Source organism: Bos taurus, chromosome 15, assembly GCF_002263795.3.
Source record: "Bos taurus isolate L1 Dominette 01449 registration number 42190680 breed Hereford chromosome 15, ARS-UCD2.0, whole genome shotgun sequence".
NCBI classification, from domain to species: domain Eukaryota; kingdom Metazoa; phylum Chordata; class Mammalia; order Artiodactyla; family Bovidae; genus Bos; species Bos taurus.
This window is the reverse complement of record NC_037342.1, coordinates 24,368,148-24,392,901: the sequence shown is the minus strand read 5'-3', so window position 1 is coordinate 24,392,901 and position 24,754 is coordinate 24,368,148. Positions and strand designations below refer to the sequence as shown.

The following is a 24,754-nucleotide window of genomic DNA, read 5'->3' as shown; positions in this document are numbered from 1 at the left end:
AACTCAGCCTCAGATATTAATATAACTCACAAGGTCCTAATAAGAAAATTTTAAACCAAAGTCTGTCTCTGTATTGCATTTGAAAAAATGACTCACTCAAGAATAAATTCTAAGTAGCACGGTTGAGGGGCTTCCCAGGTGGCTCAAATGATAAAGAATCAGCCTGCGAATGCAGGAGATGAAGGCAGAAGAAGCAGCGTTCCTGCCTTAGGTCGGGAAGATCCCCTGAAGAAGGTAATGGCTACCCATTCCAGTATTCTTGCCTGAAAAGTCCCGCAGACAGAGGAGCCTCGCGGGACTACAGGCTACAGTCCATAGGGTGGCAGAGAGTCAGATGGCTTAGCAACTGAGCACATGCAGCATGGCATAGGTGAGACTTCATGCCATTCTGACTTTGCCTGCTGCAGTACATGTCTCTCTAGAACCAAACTTTTTGACTACCTTGACAATTTATGGAGCACTTTAACATATATTTCTCATTGAACCCATATAGCAAACCTATGAAATAAAATTTAGTGTGAAGCAGAATTTGCAAAGTGACCCAACTAGTAAGTAATAAAACTAAAACCCTGGCAAAGGCAATTATTTTTCTAGGATATCAGTATTTTTACTATAATCTGTAGATGAATTTTGTTAAGATGGACAGATCACAGTATTTTACATTTAAAAACTCATTTTTTCATTTTAATAACAATTCCTGTACCCATTACTTCATTTCACAGTCACACCTGTGCTGTCAAAGCTTATGGTATACTTTATTTTCCAGCTGTAGAAATTGATGCTCAAGAAAGTTGAAATTTACCCAGAGGCTAATGTGTGGTGCAGTCGGGGCTACCTGGTGCTATTGCCACCATCAAGGCTTTCTAATAAAAACAGAGGTCAAAATGCCAGACATTCATAGCCAGATTAAAGATCTGTGTGAATAGATGCTAGCAGCTGCTACATAATGGTTGGTAGGTTAAATTTGAGATATCCTAAGAAAATATTTCCTTTTTCCAATATTCCTGCCCAAGTTAGTACTTTCCTGGTGTCTTTTTTCTTTTTTGTTGTGTGTATGCATGTACATATGCAAAGCTCAGTTTTTATTCAGTTGAGGTGAAATTCATATAATATAAATTACATAAAGTATACATTTAGTATATTCACAACATTGCACAACCACCACTTCTGTCTGGGTCCGTAATATTTTTATCACCCCAAAAGAAAACCGAATTCTACCAAGCAGTCCCTCCCCATTTCCCCTCCACTCTCCCCGCTGGCCACACTGATCTGCTTTCTGTCTCTGCGTTTTACCTGTTCTGATTGTTCATGTAAATGGAATCGTATAATATGTGACCTTTTGTGTATTGTGTCTTTCACTTAGTTTATTGAAGTTTATCCAAGTTATAGCATGTATCAGTACTTCATTCCTTTCAATAATGGCTGATACTCAGCTCTAGAACCAAACATGAAACAATGGACTGGTTCCACATTGGGAAAGGAGTATGTCAAAGCTCTGTATTGTCACCCTGCTTATTTAACTTATATGAAGAGTACATCATGCGAAATGCCGGGCTGGATGAAACACAAACTGGAACCAAGAGTGCCGGGAGTAATATCAATAACCTCAGTAGTCATGTACAGATGTGAGAGTTGGACTGTAAAAAAGACTGAGCACTGAAGGATTGATGCTTCTGCACCATGGTACCAGAGAAGACTCTTGAGAGTCCCTTGGATAGAATTGATGCTTTTGAACTGTGGTGCTGGAGAAGATCTTGAGAGTCCCTCGGATAGCATAGAGATCAAACCAGTCAGTCCTAAAGGAAATCAACCCTGAATATTCATTGGAAGGACTGATGCTGAAGCTCTAATACTTTGTCCACCTGATGTGAATAGCTGACTCATTGGAAAAGACTATGATGCTGGGAAAGATTGAAAACAGGAGGAGAAGGGGTCGGCAGAGAATGAGATGGGTTGGATGGCATTGCCATCATGAATAGACAGGAGTTTGAGTGAATTCCAGGAGATAGTGAAGGACAGGGGAGCCTGGCATGCTGCAGTCCATGGGGTTGCAAAGAATTGGACTCGACTGAGTGACTGAATAACAGATATATCTGTTACATCTTACCTGATGTAAGATGTAATTTTTCCATTGGTGGACATTGGAGTTTTTCCCACCTTTTGGCTTTTGCAAGTAGTACTTCTGTGAACATTCATGTCCAAATATTTGAGTGTATGCTAAGTCACTTCAGTCATGTCTGACTCTTTGCAACCCCGTGGTCTGTAGCCACCAGGCTCCTCTGTCCTTGGGATTCTCCAGCCAAGAATACTGGAGTGGGCTGCCATGCTCTCCTCCAGGGCATCTCCCTGACCCAGGGATCAAACCTGTGTCTCCTGCATTGCAGGTGGATTCTTTACCACTGAGCCACATGTAAAGCCCTAAATATTTGAATACCTGCTTCCAATTATTTTGGGTATATACCTAAGTGTAGAATTGCTGGCTCATAGGGTAATTCTATATATAACGTTTTGAAGAACCGTCAGACTTTTCCACAGCATCTTTACTGTTTTACATTCCCACCAGCAGCACACAAAGATTCCAGTTTCTCCATATCCTCTCCAAACTTGTAATTTTCCATTTTTGCTTTGTTTTATAGGAGTCATCTTTGCCTATGATGTGGTATCTCATTTAGTTTTGGTTTGCATTTTCCTAATGGCAGTTGTTGTTAAGCATCTTTTCTTAGGCTTATTGATCATTTGTATCTCTTCTTTGGGGAAATGTCTGTTTCAGTCCTTTTCCCGTTTTTGAATTGGGTTTATTTGTCTTTGGTTTTTGAATTGTAAGAATTTTAATATAATCTGAAATACTAGACCCTTATCAGATTTATGTTTTGAAAATATTTACTCCCATCCTGTAGGTTGTCATTTCACTTTCTTGATAATGTCCTTTGTTGCATAAAAGTTTTTAATTTTGATGAAATGCCACTTACCTATTTTTTTCTTCTGTCACTTGTGCTTTGGGGATAATATAAAAAGAATCCATTGTCAAATTCAAGATACTGAAGATTTACCTCTAACTTTCTTGTTAGAGTTTTATAATTTTATCTCTTTTACTTTAGATGTTGATCCATTTTCAGTTAGTTTTTGAATATTGTGTGAAGTAGGGGTCAAACTTTATTCTTTTTCAAGTGTATATCTAGTTGTTCTACCACCATTTTTGTTTGTGGAGTGTGTAAACATAAAGTGTACATCATGTTCCTTGGGTAAGTGTATATATTACAATATGTTTGCTCTTCTGATATTTATCACATCACATACCTATAGTGCATTATTATGATGTTCTGTAAACCTTACATTAAATCTCTATGGCTACTTTAGTACTTGTTGCAAATTTTGCTCTTAAATACTGTCAATCTTATGCTTATACCATCCTGAATGCCATTTTTTGAAGAGGCTTTTTTTCCCCCCATCAAATAGTCTTGACATCCTTATCAAAAATCAGTTGACCAGGACTTACCTGGTTGTCCAGTTGTTAACTGTCTGCCTGCCAGTGCAGGGGACACAGGTCCCATCTGTGGTCCTGGAAGATCCCATAGATCACAGGGCAACTAAGCCCACGCGCCACAACTACTGAGGCCCCGAGCCTAGAGGCCGTGCCCTGCAGCAAGAGAAGCCACCACAGAGAGAAACCTGCATGCTGCAACGAGGAGTAGCCCCCACCTGCTGCAGCTAGAGAAGGCCTGTGTGCAGCAGTGAAGACCCAGCACAGCCAGAAGTTAAATCAATAAATAGATAATAGAATTTTTAAAAAAACTTAAAAATCAGTTGACCAGAGATTATGACTCTCTTCTGGACTCCCAATTCCAATTCATTTGCCCATCTGCTTGTCCTTATGCCAGTACTATACTGTCGTGATTACTCTAGTTTCACAGTAACTTTTGAAATCTTAGAGTGTGAGTGAGTCCTCTTTGTTCAATATTGTTTTGGCTATTCAGCGTCTTGTGAAATTCCATATGGATTTCATATGGATATGGTCAGCATTTCTGTAAAAATGGTCATTGGAATTGATCTTTTTTACATTGCATTGAATCTGTAGATCACTTTGGGTAGTATTAACGTATTAATATTAAGTCTTTGTGATGGTTCATTTTATGTGTCAGCTTGACTAGACCAGGAGGTGTCCAGACGTTTTGTCAAACATTCTGGTTATGTCTGTGAGGGTGCTTCTGGATGAGATTAGCATTTGAATCAGTAGGGTGAATAAAGCTGATTGCTCTCTCTGATGTCTTTGGACCTCATCCCAGCTACCGAAAGCCTAAACAGTAAAGGCTGGTAAAGAGGAAACATTACCTACCTAATTGGGTGCAGGTCTTCTCTTGCCCTCAGACTGAAAGTTATATCAGCTTTCCTGGTTCTCAGGCTTCCAACTCAGGTTAAAATGACTCCATTGGCTGGTTCTCCAGCCAGTGTAGATCTTGGAACTTCTCAGCTTCCAAAATCCCAAGAGCCAATTTGTAATAATAAATTTCTTAACTCACATATACTGGAAACTATGAACACAGGATTTCTTCACACACACACTCACGCCCTGTTGGTTCTGTTTTTCTGGAGAACCTTAATACGGTCTTCCCGTCCATTACCTTGGATGTTCTTCCATTTATGAAAGTTTGCTTTACTTTTTTTCTCAGTGTTATGTAGTTTTTAGTATACAGATCTTTCACCTTCTTGGTTAAATTTATTCTGAAGTGTTTTATTCTTTAGGAAACTATAATGAATGGAATTGTTAATTTCCTGTTTAGATTGTACACTGTTACTGTATAGAAACACAGCTGATTTTTTTCTATAGATCCTATGCTCTTCAACTTTGCTGAATTTATTTATTAGCTCTAGTGGATTTTTTTGGTGTTTTATATATCATGTCATCTGTAAATAGAGATAGTTTTGCTTTTTCCTTTCCCATGTAGGTGTCTTTTATTTATTTTTCTTGCCTAATTGTTCTGGCTAGAACTTCTAGTATAATGTTGAATAACATTGGTGAAAATGGCCTTCTTTGTATTAATACTGATTTTAAGGGGGACTCTTTCAGTCTTGCACTACTGTGCATGATGTTAACTGAGTTTCTTTTTTAAATACAGGTCCTTCATCACATTGAGAAAATGCCGTTCTTTTCCTAGTTTCCCAATTATTTATATCATCAAATGTGTTGTATTTTTTCTGCATTGATCAAGATGACTCCCGCCCCCCCCCCCTTCATTGTGTTAGTATGGTGTACTACATTATTTTTTTTATGGTTTCTTTTTATGTCTTTGTCAGTCACATTCTCTTAGGCATCCATTTTCAAATACTTGACTAAGCTTCATCTCTTCACTCTTTGAGATGTACAGAGTATACTCTTAGTGCTTAGTCGCTCAATTGTGTCTATCCCTGTGACCCCATGGCCTGTAGCCTGCCAGGCACGTCTGTCCATTGGATTTATCAGCAAGAATTCTGGAGTGGATTGCCATTTCCTCCTCCAGGGGATCTTCCCAACCCAGGGATCGAACCTGAATCTCCTATGTCTCCAGCATTGCAGGTGTATTCTTTACTCACTGAGCCGTTGGAAAAACCCATAGACCGTACTCTACCATTCCATTTTTCCTACCAGCTTCCAACTGCTTTCATCATCTTTGGTTTATTCAGTAGCTCTGTAACTCATGGTTAAGCTTTCTTTTCCTAATTTTAACCACTTTTAAACTAGCTGTTAACATGTGATAGATTAATCCCTTTAAAATGCCTTTTTTGCCCCTCACATTTCTTCCCTGCTGAAGAGCCTGTAATGATTTTATGTTGTTCATTAGATCAAGTCTAAACTCATCCTGACATTTAGAACTGTTCATAATCCCATCCCACATCACCTCTCTGCTGCTGCTGCTAAGTCGCTTCAGTCGTGTCTGACTCTGTGCGACCCCATAGACGGCAGCCCACCAGGCTCCCCTGTCCTTGGGATTCTCCAGGCAAGAATAGTGGAGTGGGTTGCCATTTCCTTCTCCAGTGCATGAAAGTGAAAAGTGAAAGTGAAGTCGCTCAGTCGTGTCCTACTCCTAGCGACCCCATGGACTGCAGCCCACCAGGCTCCTCCGTCCATGGGATTTTCCAGGCAAGAGTGCTGGAGTGGGGTGCCATTGTCTTCTCCATCACCTCTCTGGTCCCTGTTATTTATAAAAGATGGAAACTACACACTGAGGCCCATCTAATAATAACATAGAATTTTGTTTCTGAAACTATAAGTGTGTAAACTTGCTTTCTATATCTTTTCCTGTATTTTCTTAGTTTCTCATTTAGCAAATAGATTGCTAAATGGCATTTTCTTAAACTTTTGAAGATGCGTTTCATAAGACCTTGTCATATTAGTTTCCTGGACCTGTTTCCTGTATTTGGTTGAGGCATATATGTATTTAAAGAAATGAAAAAATATTGTCTTAGTGTATTCTAAAGTAAGGGAAAAAAAGGTGCAGGACGTCGTGTATAGTATGAAAGAAGACGTTCGTGTGCATAGACCGTTGCTGAAAGATGTCAGCAACTATTAATAGTGATTACTCCTGGGACATGGAACTGGATGGAAGGACCAGGGAAATTTCCCTTTCATTTTATATCATTTTGTGCTGTTAGAATTTTCTACTCAGTGAATGTGGACAAAAGAGATGAAAAAGTTTGAGTAAATAATGATTAGTTCTTTTTCCTTGCTTTTAATATTAGTTCATACCCCTCTAAACCACTTAGGATTGACTAACTTTTAAAAGCTTTTAATGCTTTTTAAAAACGTTAAGCCAGTTTGATGAACTGAAACAGTGATTTTCATCATGTACCTAAGTTTTGCACCATTAAAATAAGTTATCGATTTCAGGGGATTCAGTTTTATCCAGAAAAAAATGGCTATTTGTCATTTGTGGAGTCATGAGGCACTTTAGATTTCCATGTTATGAGTAAATTGTACCAACATAGAGTTGTTACTGGAATAAAAACTGAAAAAATAGCAGGGCTTTTGCGGACTTTTTCCGTGGAAGTTGGAAAGGTTAGCAGCAGTCTCAGACTGTGCTAAGACTCTGTTATATAGTCTGGGTTTCTGGAGTTGCTGCTGTGTATTTTCTTTGACTCCTAGAGTTACCCTTTGCTTTCCTTGGATATTTAAGGTTTATTTCAAAATTAGAAAACCAGATCTTTGACTTTGGAGAGAATTTTATTAGGCACACCTTGGTATTTCTTTGGAATAAAGTAGCATTTATCAATTACTTAGCTTTAAATTTAGAAATGTCCTTGTAAAAATAGATAATCGAGATCAGTAAATGTGTGCATCAGAATGGTGAAAATAGCATTCCTGTTTGAAGGAATGGAATCATCTAGAAAGCACCCTTGTCACAGTGCTAAACTGGGTATTTTGAAGATTGTGAGATTAGTAATCGCAGTAGTTTGCTCATCAAGGAGTTTTAATTTAGTTGCAGTAGGATTAGGTCAGTTGTTTATTATAAAACTTGATAACTTAATGTTTTTACCATGCAAATAATCCTGTTTATTGTTTATGATGAGGTGAGTTGCCATCTTTGCTGTAAGAGAACCTCAGTAGAGAGAAGCTTTGCACCAAAACCATGGAGTAGCTGAGCTCTTTCTAGAGATTTGTGTGTGCCTGTCTTTCTTTACTGCCTCTGGGCAAGAAAAGAGAGTGCTCTTTGTTTTATGAAAATAATCTGTATTTAGTTAAGGAAATGCAGACCTGTTGGCTCTTGCCAGTTATTTGACTTCATTATGACTAGAGCACAGGCTTTGTCTTGTCTCTTGTTGGCTGTGTGCTTTATTTGTAGCATCATAGTTATGGTGAAGTTAATATTTAAATCAATTTCGTGTGAAGTTGAGGAGAAACTGTGAGTTATCTATGCACAATGAGCTTAGCTTGTCTGTTGTTGTAAAATTAAAATGTCAGATATACCACCAGGCTCCTCTGTCCATGGAATTGTACAGGTAAGAATACTGGAGTGGGTTGCCTTTTCCTACTCCAGGGGATCTTCCTGGCCCAGGGATCGCACCTGAGTCTCCTACATTGCAGTGGATTCCTTACTGTCTGTACCCGGGAAGCCCTGATTAGGATTTGGGTTGTGGGTGCCACTGAGAGTTTAGGTTTAGCTAAATATTTATAGGACTGAGTCATGTAATAGCACTTGTTCATGTGTGCCAATAGCATAGCTTATTCCTTGTGAAATGTGCTGTTCAGAATCTTAATGGTTATTTTTGAGGAATCATTTAATCAAGATATTTGATGACAAAATTGATTTTATAAACCGTAGTTTTCTAATTTGCACAATGAAGATGATCCCTGACTATTTTAGGGTTGTTTCAGGCATTACATGATGTATGAGGCATCCGAAGTTCCTGACAGAAAGGCGTTCAATAAGTGTTGGTTACAACTGTGAACAGCACTGTCCTGTGGGTAATTCACATTAGGTAGTGTGTTGTGTGATTCTTGTCTTTATGGAGGCAGGAATTTCACATATAAACAGAGGTCTACATGGGGAGAAATAGCAGGTAAAGATAGTAAGTCCCATTCCTTTACAGGCTCGTTTGTTCCCTCAGCATGGGAGGTTAGAAAGGGCAGAGAATAGTAAGGGGCTGGAGTCCTTGAATAGTATGGAGCTTCCCAGGTGGCCCTAGTGGTCAAGAACCTGCCGCCAGTGCAGGAGACGTGGGAGATGCGGGTTGGTCCCCAGGTCAGGACGATCCCCTGGCGGAGGCAGAGCAGCCCACTCCGATATTCTTGCCTGGAGAATCCCCAAGGACAGAGGAGCCTAGCAAGTTACAGTCCATAGGGTCACACAGAGTCAGACTGAAGTGACTTAGCACACACACAGAGTTCTTGAGGGAGATGAAATGAGTATAACACTGTTCTTGGAGCTGCACAGAATGATTTTATGTTGTCGTCATCTCTGCCCAATAGCTTTAAAAAAAAGGGAACCTGAGTTTCCTTTCCTGAGAGTATTCTAGATGTGTTAATGTCTGCTGCTACCTCTTTCAGCGTGGAGACAGAGGAGTGGGACTTTAACCTGTGGCCACATGTAATGGTTAGTAAGGTACTTATCATTTGAATACCATATTTCGTTGATTAGCACTTACTCGGCATTCTGAGATCTCTGAAATTGAGATGCTCCTTAATTTACTATCCTCCACATAGCCCATGTGGTGTAGTTTTTATGGTCTACACACATGTGGGCTTGGTCATAGCTGTTCCTGCCACCATGGCAGCCAGGTTACACACCCTGTTGGTACTGCATGGTTAGTTTACTTGCCGTCTAAAACGACTTTAAAAAGATCACACTATGATTCAACAGTGAAACAAAAACTATGAAGAAAAGCATAGAAACAGAACAGCAGGGTACAGATTTGATTTTATGTGAAGTAAAATATTTGTCTTTGGAGGAGTGATTGCAAGTTGAGATTTTCTTGCAAAACTACAATCGAATGCATCATGGGACCTCAGAAAGGGAGATACTGTAGGTGTTTTAAGCCTTTTTTGATGTTGTTGCTGAGAAATATGCTAAAGAATTACCTAATGCATGCCAGGCTATGCACCTGGAAGCAGGGTGACTTGTGTTTCTCAACATAAATGAGACATTTTGGAGCTACGAGAAGCTGATGTGACCAGGTCATGTGTCTCCTAGGATTGTCGTGAAGGTATTGTGTCATAGTTGAGCAGCAGTTTTTCTCTTTGGTGACACCATTTTATAACTGATGGCACCTTAGATTCAGTATCTTCTAGTGTTTACCTCTCTAGCTCCTGATGGTAGCTTATTTGGAACTGATTGTTCTACTAAGTAATCAAAACTGTGCTTCTATAAAGGCAGCTACAGTAAAAATAGGAAACTTGCTAAGATCAAGGTCAAAATTTAAGAATAAAATATTTGCATTGTTTTGCATTAAGTAGGCGTTTTTTGCCTGTTTTCTTCATCTTCTCAGATACAGCATGGCATAGAGGTTAGGGTGCAGACTCTGGGGTCGGGCAGCCTGGGGTCCAGTCCCAGCTCCAACCCTTACTAGCAGTAACTTTCTGTAAGTTACTCAACCTCTCTGTGCCTCAGTCTTCTGTCAGACGGCCACAGTGTGTTTCTCACAGGTTTGTTCTGAGAGAGAAATGAGTTAATACCTCTGAAGTGCTTTGAACAGCACCTGGTGGGAAGTAAGCAGTGTGAGTGAGCTGTTATTCCACCTGGCATTGTCTTTTGTTGAAACACTGAGTGGTCTGAGGTGAAGGTGTGTCTGTCTATCCCACTCTTCTCTCCTTGGTTCCAGTTCAAGGCTGATACACTACCCATTTCCCCTTCGCAGTTGTTATTCCATCCTTTTTTGGATACGTCATTTTGGACTTTTTAGAAAATTGGATATGATTGAGCTATATAGATTTGCACACTTTTACACAGTATGATCTGGAGAAGGCAATGGCACCGCACTCCAGTACTCTTGCCTGGAAAATCCCATGGACAGAGGAGCCTGGTAGGCTGCAGACCATGGGCTTGCGAAGAGTCAGACACGACTGAGCGACTTCACTTTCACTTTTCCCTTTCATGCATTGGAGAAGGAAATGGCAACCCACTCCAGTGTTCTTGCCTGGAGAATCCCAGGGACGGGGGAGCCTGGTGGGCTGCCCTCTATGGGGTCGCACAGAGTCAGACACGACTGAAGCGACTTAGCAGCAGCAGCAGCAACACAGTATGATCACGGAATTAGGATTCATTTGAAAACAGACTTTTTGATGCATTACTTTTCTAAACATCACATGCTGGGTGTTTTCAGTGTTTTCCAAGGTTAGCTCTGGACACTTCTTAGTGCAAAAGTCCTTCTCCCAGTGCCCAGGCAGTGACTGCCTGAGACAGATGCCCAGCCTCCAGGACTGCTGGGCTCAGCAGGGTAGGGTTCCATTTCGAGCCTATGACCATGGCCTGTGACTAGAACAGAAAGACTGTTGATGCTTTTCTGAGGACTGCACAGGGGTGTTTCAGTTCGTTTTTTCTAGTTCGTGATACTTGAGTGTTGCATTGGGCCCTCAGCTGTTGAAGAACAGAGGATACTGTTTCTCTTACAGCTGGCAGGGAACTAGACTGCCTCTTGGAGACACAGCACTAACCAAAAGATAGTTAGTGGTCAACATCAGCTGTTGATTCGGGGCTTCATTCTAGGATAACCTTAAGAATAGTATAAATTAGATTTCTGCTGGCTGGACTAAGTTTGAACTATTTCGTTTTTAGTATTCATCTGAAAGATCACTGTGTCTTCACTTGGGCCAGCCGACCGTTTAAGTTGAGCTTACTTGTAAATACGTGTTTTGTGTTAACTTTTGTCTTTGTGCAAAACAGGACCAAATGCTTAGTGAAGGCTTTGAGGCTGAAAGGGGTTATAAACTGATCTCATAGCACGGAAGGTTTTGCCATGATTCAGATTAGTGAAGAGAAAACACTCCATACTTTATTCTCTCTGGAATTTTATTTGTAATTCAGAAAATTCCAGCTTTATCTATACTTCTTTTTAATCAATCAGACCTAAAGTTTCAAATGTGACGTTGTTGGTGTTTGTTAATTATATGATCGGAAACTTATTGTCAGTGAAAAATGACACACACAAATGGCATGTGCAGTGCAGCTTAAAATAGCACATCTTCACATCCATGCAAATTCCCTGGACTCCTTATAGTGACCTACTTACGCACTGCTCACAGAGAAACAGGAGGCACTTTAAGTGTCCATTAAGGCTAGAATGTTACGTTTAAATGTTTTATGCATTTGTAGTTTTACTTGTCACTTGTATTTCTTCCACAAGTATCAAAAGCATTTTCTGTGATTAAGCTTTTAAAAGAGTAATACATTTGACATTTCACAGTGTGTCTGACAGTCAGTACCTTGTTGCTTGGAGCTTGTTGGTTTCTTAAAGTAAGAAATGCAATTCTCAAGCCTGTTTACCCTAGATGTTCATGTCTCTTCGTTACATGTATCCCGGTTTACTTTCTGATTGACACATGTCTTATGTTCATTTTGTTTCTGAAATACAGAGCTGCCAAATGCTGTTAAATCAACTGAGAGAAATCACAGGCATTCAGGACCCTTCTTTTCTTCATGAAGCTCTGAAGGTTAGTTTCAAGGCCTCTTTGAGTCAACAGGTTTTAAAACAGTTGTTCATATCATAGTTATGTCAGTCCAAGCTATTTTTATGCCAAAATGAAAGTGCATATGTATAGGGACAGAAGTTCTAGAGGTCAAATGACCCAGTATCTTCAACCTATAAATTATAAGAGCAAGAAAAAGTTGAGGATGAAAGAGACAGTGCAGGGAACTCTGCAGAGATTTGAGATAAATATCAACTAACTGCCCTGTATGGACCTTTTATGGATCCTGATTCAAACTAAAAAATAAATGAGTCAGGGCAGTTTAAACTGGTGATTTGTGTGAGAATAACACTGTGGGTTGTATATTTTTTTAAAGATACATTCTGAAATGTTGAATGATGATGATGTAATAAGATGCTTAGGATTTGCTTCAGAATATCTGGGGGAGAGGAGGCAGAAGAGATAAAATAAGATTGACTGTGGCTCAGTGACTATCGAAGTCAAGTGATGGGCACTTGGGATTCAGTTATATGTTCCCACTTCTGTTGTATACGTTAGAATTTTTACCTAAGGAAAGTTTAAAAAGTTAAAACGAAATAGAAATATGGTCACCACTAGAGAATATGATGACTGACTGGCACCTTTATTGTAGGGGCTGACTTCATTTGGAGTCTGATACATCGTGCCTTAGCCATTGTGCAGTTGGGAGGAGAAGTATCCAAAGCAGTGAGGTTTCATTCTTGTTTGCGTGTTGTGGGGAATCAGCCCATGCCACTCCCTTCCTGTACCTGGGAGTGTGATGGCATCGCTTCACGTTTCCTACCGTATATCCTAGAATTATATCTAGATTTAGTATGACACCAGGATAGTAAGGAGTTATAACCCCCAAACTCACTTGCTGTTTATTTTAAATGCCATGATGTTTGACTTTTGAAATTTGTTTTTTTCCCTCCTCTTAGGCCAGTAATGGTGACATCACCCAGGCCGTCAGCCTTCTCACTGATGAAAGAGTTAAAGAGCCCAGCCAAGAGACTGCTGCAGAACCATCTGAAGAAGAGGGGAGTGCTGCCAGCAAAGAGGAATTAGCAAGTAGGTATATCCTGGCTGGGCCCTTTTCTGAACTAGCAGAAATTAAGAGATGAGTTTCTGTGAGTGTCCTTTCCATCACATCAACCCTTCGGAAATAATGGTAATCATGGCTAATTACTGAGCCATAATGAGGTGCCAGGCACAATTCTCAGCACTTAAATGGTTCCATTCATTCAGCAGTTATTTAATGAGCCCCTGTTAGGTGCCAAGCACTCTTTTAGGCACTGGAGATGAACAAAAGGAACAAGAATTGCTGCCTTGTGAGAGATGAGGCCATGGAGGGAGTGAACGGGAGGCAGATTATGCAGAGGCTTCATAGCTGCTTGGCTTGTACTCTGAGCTGGAGGACCAGCCATTGGAGAGTTTGCTGCAGAGGCATGCTGTAAACTGGTTTCCACTCCCTAAGGATCATTCTGGCTGCTATGTTGAGAACAGAACTGTGGGAGGGAGTAGTGAGCATGGGGCAGAGAAGGGAGCCCAGCACCGTTCAAGAAGCTGTTGCTGCTGAGGGCAGTGTGGGCCAGGGCGCGGTGGTGGAAGGGTGACACGTGCTTGCTGCACAGGATCTGCTTACACAGGAGATGGGGCTGTGACAAAAAAGAGAAGGGTTAAAGGTGACTCCAGGTTTTTTTCCTAAGCGGCTGAAAGGGTGGAGCTGTAGTTAACTGACATGGGAACAATTACCGATGGAGCAGATTTGGGGTGGAAAATGAGAAGATCGATTTTGGCAATATTAAATTTGAGAGGCCTGTTAGACATCAAGGTGGAGTGTCAGAAAGACAGTGGCGATCCAAGTGTGCCGTTCAGGGGAGAGAGCTGGGCTGGACCTGGATAAAACTTGAAATCATAAATTTGTAAATGGTACATAAAGTTATGGGAAAGGATGAGCTCTCCTAGGGAGCGGATATAGAAAAGAGAAAAGGTTTCGTGTCTCAGCAGTAGGTACTTCCGATGTTGAGATGTCTGGGGAAGGTGGAGGGGGCAGTGAAGAGTGTATGGAGGCATAGCAGAAAGACCCAGAGAGTGGTACTCTGGAGACCAGAGAGGCTTCTGGGAGGAGGATCTGCCAGCTGGGTCAGGTGGTATTAATGGATATTTGGGCAGTTTCGAGCTATTCTGAGTGCTGCTGCTGTGAATATTCTTCTATATGTCTTTTAATACACAGTGACTTATTTCAATCCATATTTTTCTTGTTGAGATGCATCCATGTTGGCTATACCTGTAGTTATTTCTTTTCATGTATAGTATTTCTTGGTCTGAATACACAAGAGAATTGATATATTTGTTGATTGACTTTGGAGTTGTTTTGAATTTTTTTGCCATTATGAACAAATCTACTGTGAGCTATTTTAATTCGCGTTTTTTTGTGCATGTATGCAAGAGTTTCTTTAGTGTTTAAAAACTCAGGATGTAATCGGTGAGTACTGAAACATGCCTGTCTTCATCTTAGTAGGTATTCGGTGTCTCAGATGGTAAGGACTCCGCCTGTAATGCGGAAATCCTGGGTTTGACCCCTGGGTTGGGAGGATCCCCAGAGGGAAAGGCAGCGCACTCCAATATTCTTGCCTGGAGAATCCCCGTGGACAGAGGGGCCTGGTAGGCTACAGTCTGTGGGGACACAAAGGGTCGGACACGACTGAGCACTGAGCGGCTAAGCACACAGCGTTGGTGACATTAGTTTCCGAAATGATTTTTTAACCTATGTATACTCCCACGAATAGAGTTTGAGGGTAACTCTTGCTCTTACGATTGTTAGATTATAAAATTGTTGCTTGTGTTTTTGATGTAAAATGATTGTCCTGTTTTTAACTAGAATTTAAAAAACTTAAATAATGATACTGGTCATCTTTTCCCTTTTGACCTTCATGTTTCTTCATGTGACATTTCTCTTAGTATCTACTGGTTTTTCTGTTGGTTTCTTGGTATTGATTCTTGATATTCTTACTGATAGTGACCTTATTTTCTTGATATGAATCCGTCTTTCTGGACTTGGGCTTTGCAAAATACCTTCTTATTGATGACCTGTGTTTTTCCTCTGTGGTGATGAGCTAATAAATAGCTTTCATTTATTAATCTTCTTCTGTGGTTTATGGTTTTTGTTTAAGAACTCCTATACCATGGTGTCATAGGATATTCTGTTATATTTTCTTCTAAAATTGTAATGTTTTGCTTTTCATATTTAAATATTTAATTCATCTGAAATGGATTATTTTGGTAAGAAATAAGATAGAAATATAGTTAGATCTATCACTGCCCCCCAGCACCTCCCCTCACTACCCAGGACCTTTTATTGAAAAGGTAGTACTTACCACTGATCTGTAGTATTAGCTCTGTACATTATTTTCGTGTTTTCCATTTTACTTCATTTCTGTTTTTAATTCTTTGCAGTATATACCTAGGAGTGGAATCGCTAGATCATATAACAATTTGTGCTTAAGTTAAAAAAAATTCTAGAATACCTTTTTTTCCATGACTACTACATTAACACACTTAAAAATTAATAACAATTTCTTAATCTCATCAAATACTATTGTAGAAATTTCCCTGCTTGTCTCATGAACAATATGTTGGTAGTTGGTTTGAGAGTATAATGACCCACATAAAATAAAACATTAAGCTATGTTTGAAGTCTGGTTCAAGATGGCAGATAATAGAAGGATGTGCACTCATTTCTTCCTGCAAGAGGACCAAAATTGCAACTAGCTTTGCAGGAGGACAACCTGCAAAAATTTGCAGCCAGACAGAATGACACTGGAACCCACCAAAAGAAGATACCCCACATCCAGAGAAAAAGAAGAAGCCAAGGTTAGACAGCAGGAGGCATACAGTCATGAAAAAAATCAAATCCCATATCTTCTGGGTGGGTCACCCACAGGCTGGAGAACAATAACGCCAAAGAAGTTCTCTCCCGTCTTTGGGATCTGACAAAGGGACTGGAAGGCCAGGGAATCTGACCCTGAAGGCCAGCAGGATTTGATTACAGGACTTCCAGAGGACTGAGGGGAAAAAAAGACTCCAGTCTTGGAGGACATAAACAAAATTTTGTGCGCACCAAGACCAGAGAAGAGGAGCAGTGACCCCACCGGAGGCTGAACCAAAACTCCCTGTTAGGGTTGGAGGACCTCCTGTGGAGGCGTGGGTCAGCAGGGGCTCACCACAGAGACAGGGCCACTGGAAGGGCCCCCTTGGAGTAAACCCTCTTGGAGGTTGCCATTAACCCTACTGTAGAGCCCGTAGACTGCAGGGCTGGGTCACCTCAGGCCAAACGACTACAAGGGAGGGAGTGCAACCCCAGCCATCAGCAGATAATTGGATTAAAGCTTTACTGAGCAAGGCCCTGCCCAACAGAGCAAGACCCAGTTTTTCCCATCAAATTTTTCACCAGACTCTCCCATCAAGAAGCTTACATAAGCCTCAGCCATCAGAGGGGGGACAGAAGAAGCAAGAAGTAGCACAGTCTCACAGATGGCCAAAACAAAAACTGTATTACAGAAAGTTAATCACGATGAAAAAGCAGAAAGTTATGTCTTAAGTGAAGGGACAAGATAGAATCCCAGAAAAACAACTAAATGAAGCGGAGATAGGCAGCCTTCCAGAAAAAGAATTCAGAATAATAATAATGAAGATGATCCAGGATCTCAGAAGAGAGTGGACACAAAGATTGAGAAGATGCGAGAAATGTTTACCAGAGACCTAGAAGAACTAAAGAGCAGACAAATAGAGATGAATAATACACTAGAAGGAATCAGCAGCAGAATAACCGAGGCAGAAGAATGGATAAAAGACCTGGAGGACAGAGTCGTGGAAATCACTGCCACAGAACAGAATATAGAAAAATGAAAGAAGAAATGAAGAGAGCCTAAGAGAGCTCTGGGACGATGTTAAACACACCAACATTCACATTATAGGGGTCCCAAAGGAGAAAAGAGAGAAAGGATCTGAGAAAATACTTAAAGAGATAATAGCTGAAAACTTCTGAGCATGGGAAAGGAAGTAGCTAAGCCCAGGAAGCACAGAGTGTCTGTCCCAGGTAGGATAAACCCAACGAGGAACACACCAAGACACATAGTAATCAAACTGACAAAATTAAAGACAAATAAAACACTACAAGGGAACTCTAATCAGGCTGTCAGCTGATTTCTCAACAGAAGCTCTGCAAGCCAGAAGGGAATGGCATGATAAATTTAAAGTGATGAAAGGGAAGAACCTACAACCAAGAATACTCTACTCAGCAAGACTGTCCTTCAGATTTAATGGAGAAATCAAAAGCTTTCCGAACAAGCAAAAGTTAAGAGAATTCAACACCACCAAACCAGCCTTACAACAAATGCTAAAGCAACTTCTCTAGGTAGGAAACACAAGAGAAGGAAAAGACCTACAGAAAATAAACCCAGAACAATTAAGAAAATGGTAATAGGATCATACATATCGATAATTACCTTAAATGTAAACGGATTAAATGCATCAACCAAAAGACATAGACTTGCTGGGGAGATGAAAACATGTGCATGTATGCACTTCCATTTACCAATCACTCTGCTTGACCCCCCCCCCAAATTGTATGTAATTATTTTATATTATAATTATTTTATATTATTCAGTTAATCATGTTCCCATTAAGGCTTGCAATTGTAATTATCTTTTTTTTTCTTTTTCTGGCTATTGATTGTGAAAACATATAAACATCTTTTACTATTGTGATTATGTAACTATAACTCGTTTAATACCATTATATCATGATTGGCAACAGAAAAATGAGCTCGATATCACCAAAACTAGGATATAATAGAAAAGCCTTTGAAAAAAATCAGTTTTTAAAATCCAGGTGCATACCAGAATTATCTTGAAATTTTTTGAAAAATACAAATGCTCAGGTATTGCTTATTTTCTCCAGAGCTCCAGATATGTTTCTAATGAGCAGTCATGTTTAAAAACAGCTGGACTCTGGGTCGTCCCAGTGCACCAGCCCAAGCATCCAGTATTGTGCATCGAACCTGGACTGGCGACTTGTTTCATATATGATATTATACATGTTTCAATGCCATTCTCCCAAATCATCCCACCCTCTCCCTCTCCCACAGAGTTCGAAAGACCTGGTGCACTGGGACGACCCAGAGGGATGGTACGGGGAGGGAGGAGGGAGGAGGGGTCAGGATGGGGAACACGTGTATACCTGTGGCAGATTCATGTTGATATATGGCAAAACCAATACAATATTGTAAAGTTAAAAAAGAAAGTAAAAAAAAATTTTAAATAAAAACAACTGGACTATATGATGACCTTTTATCTAGTTTGTTTCACTTTTTCTATTTCATATTCAGTACTCCCATTTCATTTAGTTTATGTTCTCCAACTTTTCCATCTCTTTTTAAAATTTTCTTTCTCAAGCCTTTATCAGGTGTAGTAGAACATCTTTTGTATACATATATATAAACATGTATTATATATATTTTAAAAAACGGATGAATTTTTGCCTAACTAAAAAAATTATGACATTTTGATTCCACTTGTTTGACTTAGTATGAATAGAATGCTTGATTTCTAATTAAAAAACAGATAATGCATGAAGCAACAAAGGTTTACTCTATGGCACAGGGAGCTATAGTCTATATCCTGTAATAACCTCTGATGGAAAATAATTTCAAAAATAATGTATGTATATTTGTATAACTGAATCATCTTGCTGCACACCTGAAACATTGTAAGTCAACTATACTTCCATAAAAAATAATATGTTAAAATATGTTTGAAATGATTTTAAGGTTCGTTTTATCTATACATTCCCCATCTCTTTTTTTGTCGTGTTTCATACATTCTGGAATTTGCTGTTTGCAGTCCTGTGGTGTACTTTAATGAAGTTTTATGTCCTCTGTCTTTCCTGTTAATTTAGGTGCTTATCTGGCATGACAGTGTCACAGGTAGTATTGTGTATATTTCTCCTGTTTTGTCATATCAAGAAGCAAATAATGTCTAGTCACCCCCTTTTTGTGTTGTTAAAATTGTTAGTATGTTCAGGTTGTCAGCTTGATTCGTTTATCATAAAATTCCCCACCTAGTGTTTCCAGCCACCATTGGTGATTATTGCTTAGATTCTTTATTTTATTGGAGATTTCAAAATGATAATATTTTATATATCATTACCTTGTAATTTATTAGTTAGAATTCTTTTTTTCAGTTGTGGTAAAAACACATTAACAAAATTTACATTTTAACCATTTTTAAGTGCATATTTGAGTAGTGTTAAGTATATTCACATTATTGTGTAAAAGATCTCCAGAACTATCTTGTAAATCTGACACTTCATTCCCATTAAGCAACCCTTTTCTCTCTCTACCCCATCCCTGGTAACAGCCTTCTGCTTTCTACTTCTATGAATTTGACTACTTTAAATACCTCATATAAGTGGAATCATATAGTATTTATGTTTTCATGACTAGCTTATCTCATTTAACATAATGTCCTCAATGTTCATTGATGCAGTGGCATGTGACTTTCTTTTCTTTCCAATTTTTTTCCTTATGGTAAATTACACATAACATGAAAGTTACTATCATAACCATTTTTAAGCGTACAATTCACTGGTATTAGGTACATTCGTGTCATTGTGCAACTAGCATCACCGTCCATCTCCAGAACTCTTTATTTGTTTTGTAAGACTGAAACCTGTACCCATTAAACAGTAATTCCCTATTACTCCCTCTCCTAGCAACCTCTGTTATTTCTGTTTTCCATGATCTTGACTACTCTAAGTACCTTTTATAAGTGGGATCGTAGAGTATTTGTCCTTTTGTGCCTGGCTTGTTTGACTTAGTATAAGGTCTTCAGTGCTCATTCAGATTGTAGCATGTTAGAATTTCTTTTCTGTTTCAGGTTGAATAATACTCCATTGTATATGTATACCAGATTTTGTTTATCCATTTATCTGCCAATGGATATTGGGGTTGCTCCACCTCTTGACTCTTGTGAGTAGAGCCATTTGAACTTGGATGTGCAGATAGCTCTGAGACCCTGATGTGTACCCAGAAGTGAAATCGCTAGACCATATGGGAGTCGACTTTTAATTGTTTGAGGAGCCTCTGTGCTGTTTCTCGTAGCATTTGCACCGTTTTATAATCTTACCAGCAATGCAGAAGAGTTCCAGCTTCTCCAAATCCTCGCTAATACTTGTTATTTTCCGGTTTTTGGTTGTTTTTTTGATGGCCATTCTAATGGACGTGAGGCGATAGCAGCACATTGAGGTTTTACTGTGCACTTTCTCTGACGACAGTGACACTGAGCATGCTTTCATGTGCCTGTTAGCCATCTTACATCATCTTTGGAGAAACGTCTATTCAGGTCTTTCACCTATTTTACAATCAGATTAGTTGAGTTTTTATTGTTGTCGAGTTGTAGAAGTTCTGTATATATTCTGAATATTAACTGTCTATCAGATATATGATAGGCAGATATTTTCTTCCATTCTGTAGATTGTCTTTTTCACTCTTTTGATTGTGTCCATTCATGCTTTTAAAGTTTTTTACAAAGCTTGATTTAGCTGTGTTTGTTGATTTTTGGTTTTGTCTATGCTTTTGGTGTCATATCCAGAAAATCAATTTCGTGAAACTTTGTGTTTAACGTTTTGAAGAACTGCCAAACTCCATTCCTCTAGCTCCCCCAGCAACTGCATGACTTTACATTCCCACTAGCACTACGCGAGGTTCTAACTTCTCCACATCTTCACTGACACTTGTTATTTAGCCTTCCAAGTGGGTGTGAAATGTTAATCTCATTGTGGTTTTGATTTGAATTTCCTAATGGCTAATGATGTGAAACATCTTTTCATGTGCTTATTGGCCATTTGTGTATCTCCTTTGGAGAATTGTCCAGTGAAATTCTTTGCCCGTTTAAAGTTTTTTTTTTAATTATGTATTATTTTATTATATTAAAGTTGGTCTTTTTATTTTTCAGTTGCAGGAATTAATGTATTCTGTACATAGTTCCCTTACCAGATAGACAATTTGCAAAATTTTTTCTCTCATTTTGTGGGTTGTCTTTTCACTATCCTGATGGTATCCTTTGAAGCCCAAAGTATTTATTTGATGATGTCAAATTTATCAGTTTTTTCTTTAACTCTTGTACTTTTAGTGTCATCTGGAAGACGCCATTGTCTAATCAAGGTCATGAAGATTTACCTATTTTAAGACTTATTTTACCTCTTATCTTGAGGGTTTGATCCACTCTTTGAGTTCATTTTTGTAAATGATGTGAGGAAAGAGTTAAAAGTCATTTTTTGGCCTGTGGCTATCCAATTGTCCCAGCGCCTTTTGTTGAAAAGATATTTTTTCTCTGTTGAATTGCCTTGGTACCTGTGTTGAAAATCAGTTGACTACAACCATGAGGTTTATTCCTGGACCGTCAATTCAGTTCCACTGATTCTGTTCCATTGATCCATACATCTATTCTTAGGCTGGTAGACAAGGTCTTGATTATTAGTTTTGTGTTCTTTGTGATTTTTGTCTTTATAAATTATTTCATTGCTCATGTATAGAAATTCATTTAACTTTTGTTCATTGATGGCTTATCTAACCACCTCTTATTATTCATTATGCCCATTTTCCATAGATTATTTTGGGCTTCATTGTATATGTGAATTATCAGTTTTGTTTCTTACTTTGCATTCTTTATTTTTTCAACTTTTATTTTCTTATCACACTACCTGGAACTTTGAGAGCCACGGTGAGTAAAAGCCCTCACAAGAGACATCTTCATCTTACTCTTGGTTTTAAAGGAAATTTCACAATTCAGTATAAAGTCTGCTGTGGGTTTTCCATGGATAATTCTTTCTCAGTCTAAAAATACTTTTTCCCTTCCTACTTGGCTTGGAGTTTTTATTCCTTGATAGAGGTTGAATGTTATCAAATACTTTTTTCTGTATCTATTGAGATGATCATTTTTTCCTTTAATTGTTTAGACGATGAATTTTACCGGTCTCTTTTCTAACAGTAGCTCAGTATTTCATTTCTACAGTGAATTCAGCTTGGTCTTAATATATAATCTTTTGTGGTGTGTTAGCAGGATTCTGTTTGCTTATATTCAGGCTTTTCACGTCTGTGATCGTGCGTGAGCTTGTCATTTTGCCTTTCTCTTACTGTCCTTGATTGGCTCGGGATGTGACAAGGTGTTATGCTGGCTGTGTAAAGTGGGTTGAGGAGTATATTCCCTATTCTCTAGAGTAGTTTGTGTGAGATCGAAAGTACCCCTTTTTTGAATGTTTAACTTTTAGCTGCTACTTTACAACAAGTACATTATTTAACCTTCAGGTATGGGATCTATTTCTGACCCTGTGAAGTAAGGCTGCAAAAGGGGGTGTTTGATTCGTTGTACTTCAGCAGCTTGTTGTTACTGTACTGTTAGCTAATCTTAAGGTTACAGTGTGGCAGTAAGTTATTACTTTGACTCTGGCAAGGAGTAATCAACTTGTTTTTTCACAGATGAGCCATTGTAGTGAGAGCTAATTTTGTGACTGCTTTTACCTTTTTGCCTTTAATATAGACAATATAGACAGAAAGGCAGTGTTTCCTGCATGTAGACTAATTAAATTTCTGTTTATCTTACAGAAGTGATAGACCTTACTCACGATAGCAAGGATGATCTTCAGGCTGCCATTGCTTTGAGTCTGCTGGAGTCCCCCAAAATTCAAGCTGATGGAAGAGATCTTAACAGGTTATTGACTTAATTTATAATCTTTGCGCCACACCTTAGTGTGTAGGTCGAAGACAGTTCTGCCAGGCTTCTTTAATTGCACCTAAATGAAACTTCTTTTACGAGAAAATTTAAATTCATGTTAGCTTACTTACTCTTTGGTTCACTTTTGAAGAAGCTAAATATGATAAGAGTCTTACTGCAGCCTGCTGTCTTTGAGTTGAGTAGAAACTGCAAGGTATTGTAGTTTTCAGTTGATAGGAGGGAAACCAAACTAGTGCAAATATCTGATAAATACATATTCTCTTTTTTTTAAGGTGTCTATGAGTTGGTATTCTGTTCATAAACCTTGAGCCTTTGTAAACTTTGAGAGTTACATTGTTGGCTATTTGAAAAGGAAAGTTATCATTAACTCCCCTGTCTCAGAAGTGACTAGACGGATATTTTTTTGAATTGGTACTGATTTAGTGTTGGTATTGTTCACAAATACCCAGTTCCAGGGGTGGCATGTTAGTTTGTAGACACGTTGATCACCTCCTGTTGCGGAGTTGCTTAGGACCATGATATGTGTGTGAAACAGTTTGGAGGCGCTTATCTTTCGCAGAGTGTCTCTCTTATCTTTCGCAGAGTGTCTCTCTTACCTCTTTCAATGGCAAGTCTGAAATAAGGCACTTTCATTGAAATGTAAAACTTTTAATAGTCTTGAGTCTCAACTCGGTTCCATCAGAGGCCTTACTGGTAATAATCTCTGCTAGGAAGAATGTTAACAACTTTATGTTTAAACCTTACTTTTCATTTATGTTAAAACTAAAGTTATGATATGCCCAGTGATAACCCAGTTAGTAGTGTACCTGGCATTTTGAATTTCCTATGAAAGGTTATCTACAGCCTCCTTATTGTTGTTTAACTCTTTTCTTTTTGATGTGTGGTATGTTGGCACAATATAGGATGCACGAGGCAACCTCTGCAGAAACTAAACGCTCAAAGAGAAAACGCTGTGAAGTCTGGGGAGAAAATCCCAATCCCAATGACTGGAGACGAGTTGATGGTTGGCCAGTTGGGCTGAAAAATGTTGGCAATACATGTTGGTTTAGTGCTGTTATTCAGGTATGAAATTTTTAAGAGACAACTGTGTCTTTTGGAGACAGTTTTGTAATGTATTAAGCTGAAATATGAGAAAAACAGCTTTGAAAAAAATGGAGAAAGATAAATAAAACTGGAGCATTTTCCCCACGGTATGATTGTATTTTGGTTACTTTCTTATGTTTCGGACCTAGATGCTCTGGTGTCTAAAGCGGGCAGTACTGAAAACAAAGTCTTCTGTGCTTTTAAATAGGTTGAGTGAGTGGTGTGTTACAGCAGAGCACGAGTTAATTAACAAGGAGAAACCCGTCTTTGAGAGGCTATTGTAAGGGACCAAGCAGGAAGGAAGTGGTCGCGGCCTGGAATGGAAAAGTGGCATAAACTGTGGAAGGTGGGAATAAAAACATTCTCAAGGTGTTCAGGAGATCAGATGTATAGGGCATGGCAGGCAGCCTAGTAGGGATATGTGCAGGAAGGGCTGAGGAAGACCACATTTCTGACTTGAGCTACCAGGTGGGCAGCAGTGCCGTTTGACACCAGAGGAGGAATAATTTGCATGTGTGTTAAACGTGGGGTTTGGTTGGTTTTAAAACATGCTGAGCTGTAGGGTCCACATGGACTACTGGGTAGGCAGTTGTCTTTGTGAATCTGTTGTTCAGTAAAAGGACCTGGGCTGCAGATAAAATTCTGGGAATCAGTAGCCTGTAGTTGGTGATCAAGCCCCGTGGATGGATGGATGAATTACCCTGGGGAGCGTGTTGCCTCTTAAACTTAACGTGGCTGCAGTGCAGCACTTGACCCCATCCT

The 24,754-nt window shown here is 39.2% G+C and overlaps 1 protein-coding gene across 12 annotated transcripts in view; it reads left to right on the top strand.

Annotated features, from left to right (window-relative positions):
- The window catches only part of USP28 (ubiquitin specific peptidase 28), a 63,726-nt gene that overhangs the window by 7,082 nt on the left and 31,890 nt on the right, over positions 1 to 24,754 (top strand). For 11 of the 12 annotated variants that reach the window (XM_024975128.2, XM_059874624.1, XM_005215817.5 and 8 more), the window contains exons 2-5: positions 12,041 to 12,118; positions 13,054 to 13,183; positions 22,780 to 22,885; positions 23,812 to 23,971. In XM_024975128.2, the coding sequence (XP_024830896.1) occupies positions 12,041 to 12,118; positions 13,054 to 13,183; positions 22,780 to 22,885; positions 23,812 to 23,971 (474 nt within the window). The remainder of the gene's footprint in view (positions 1 to 12,040; positions 12,119 to 13,053; positions 13,184 to 22,779; positions 22,886 to 23,811; positions 23,972 to 24,754) is intronic. The other variant, XM_059874625.1, reaches the window with a different exon arrangement.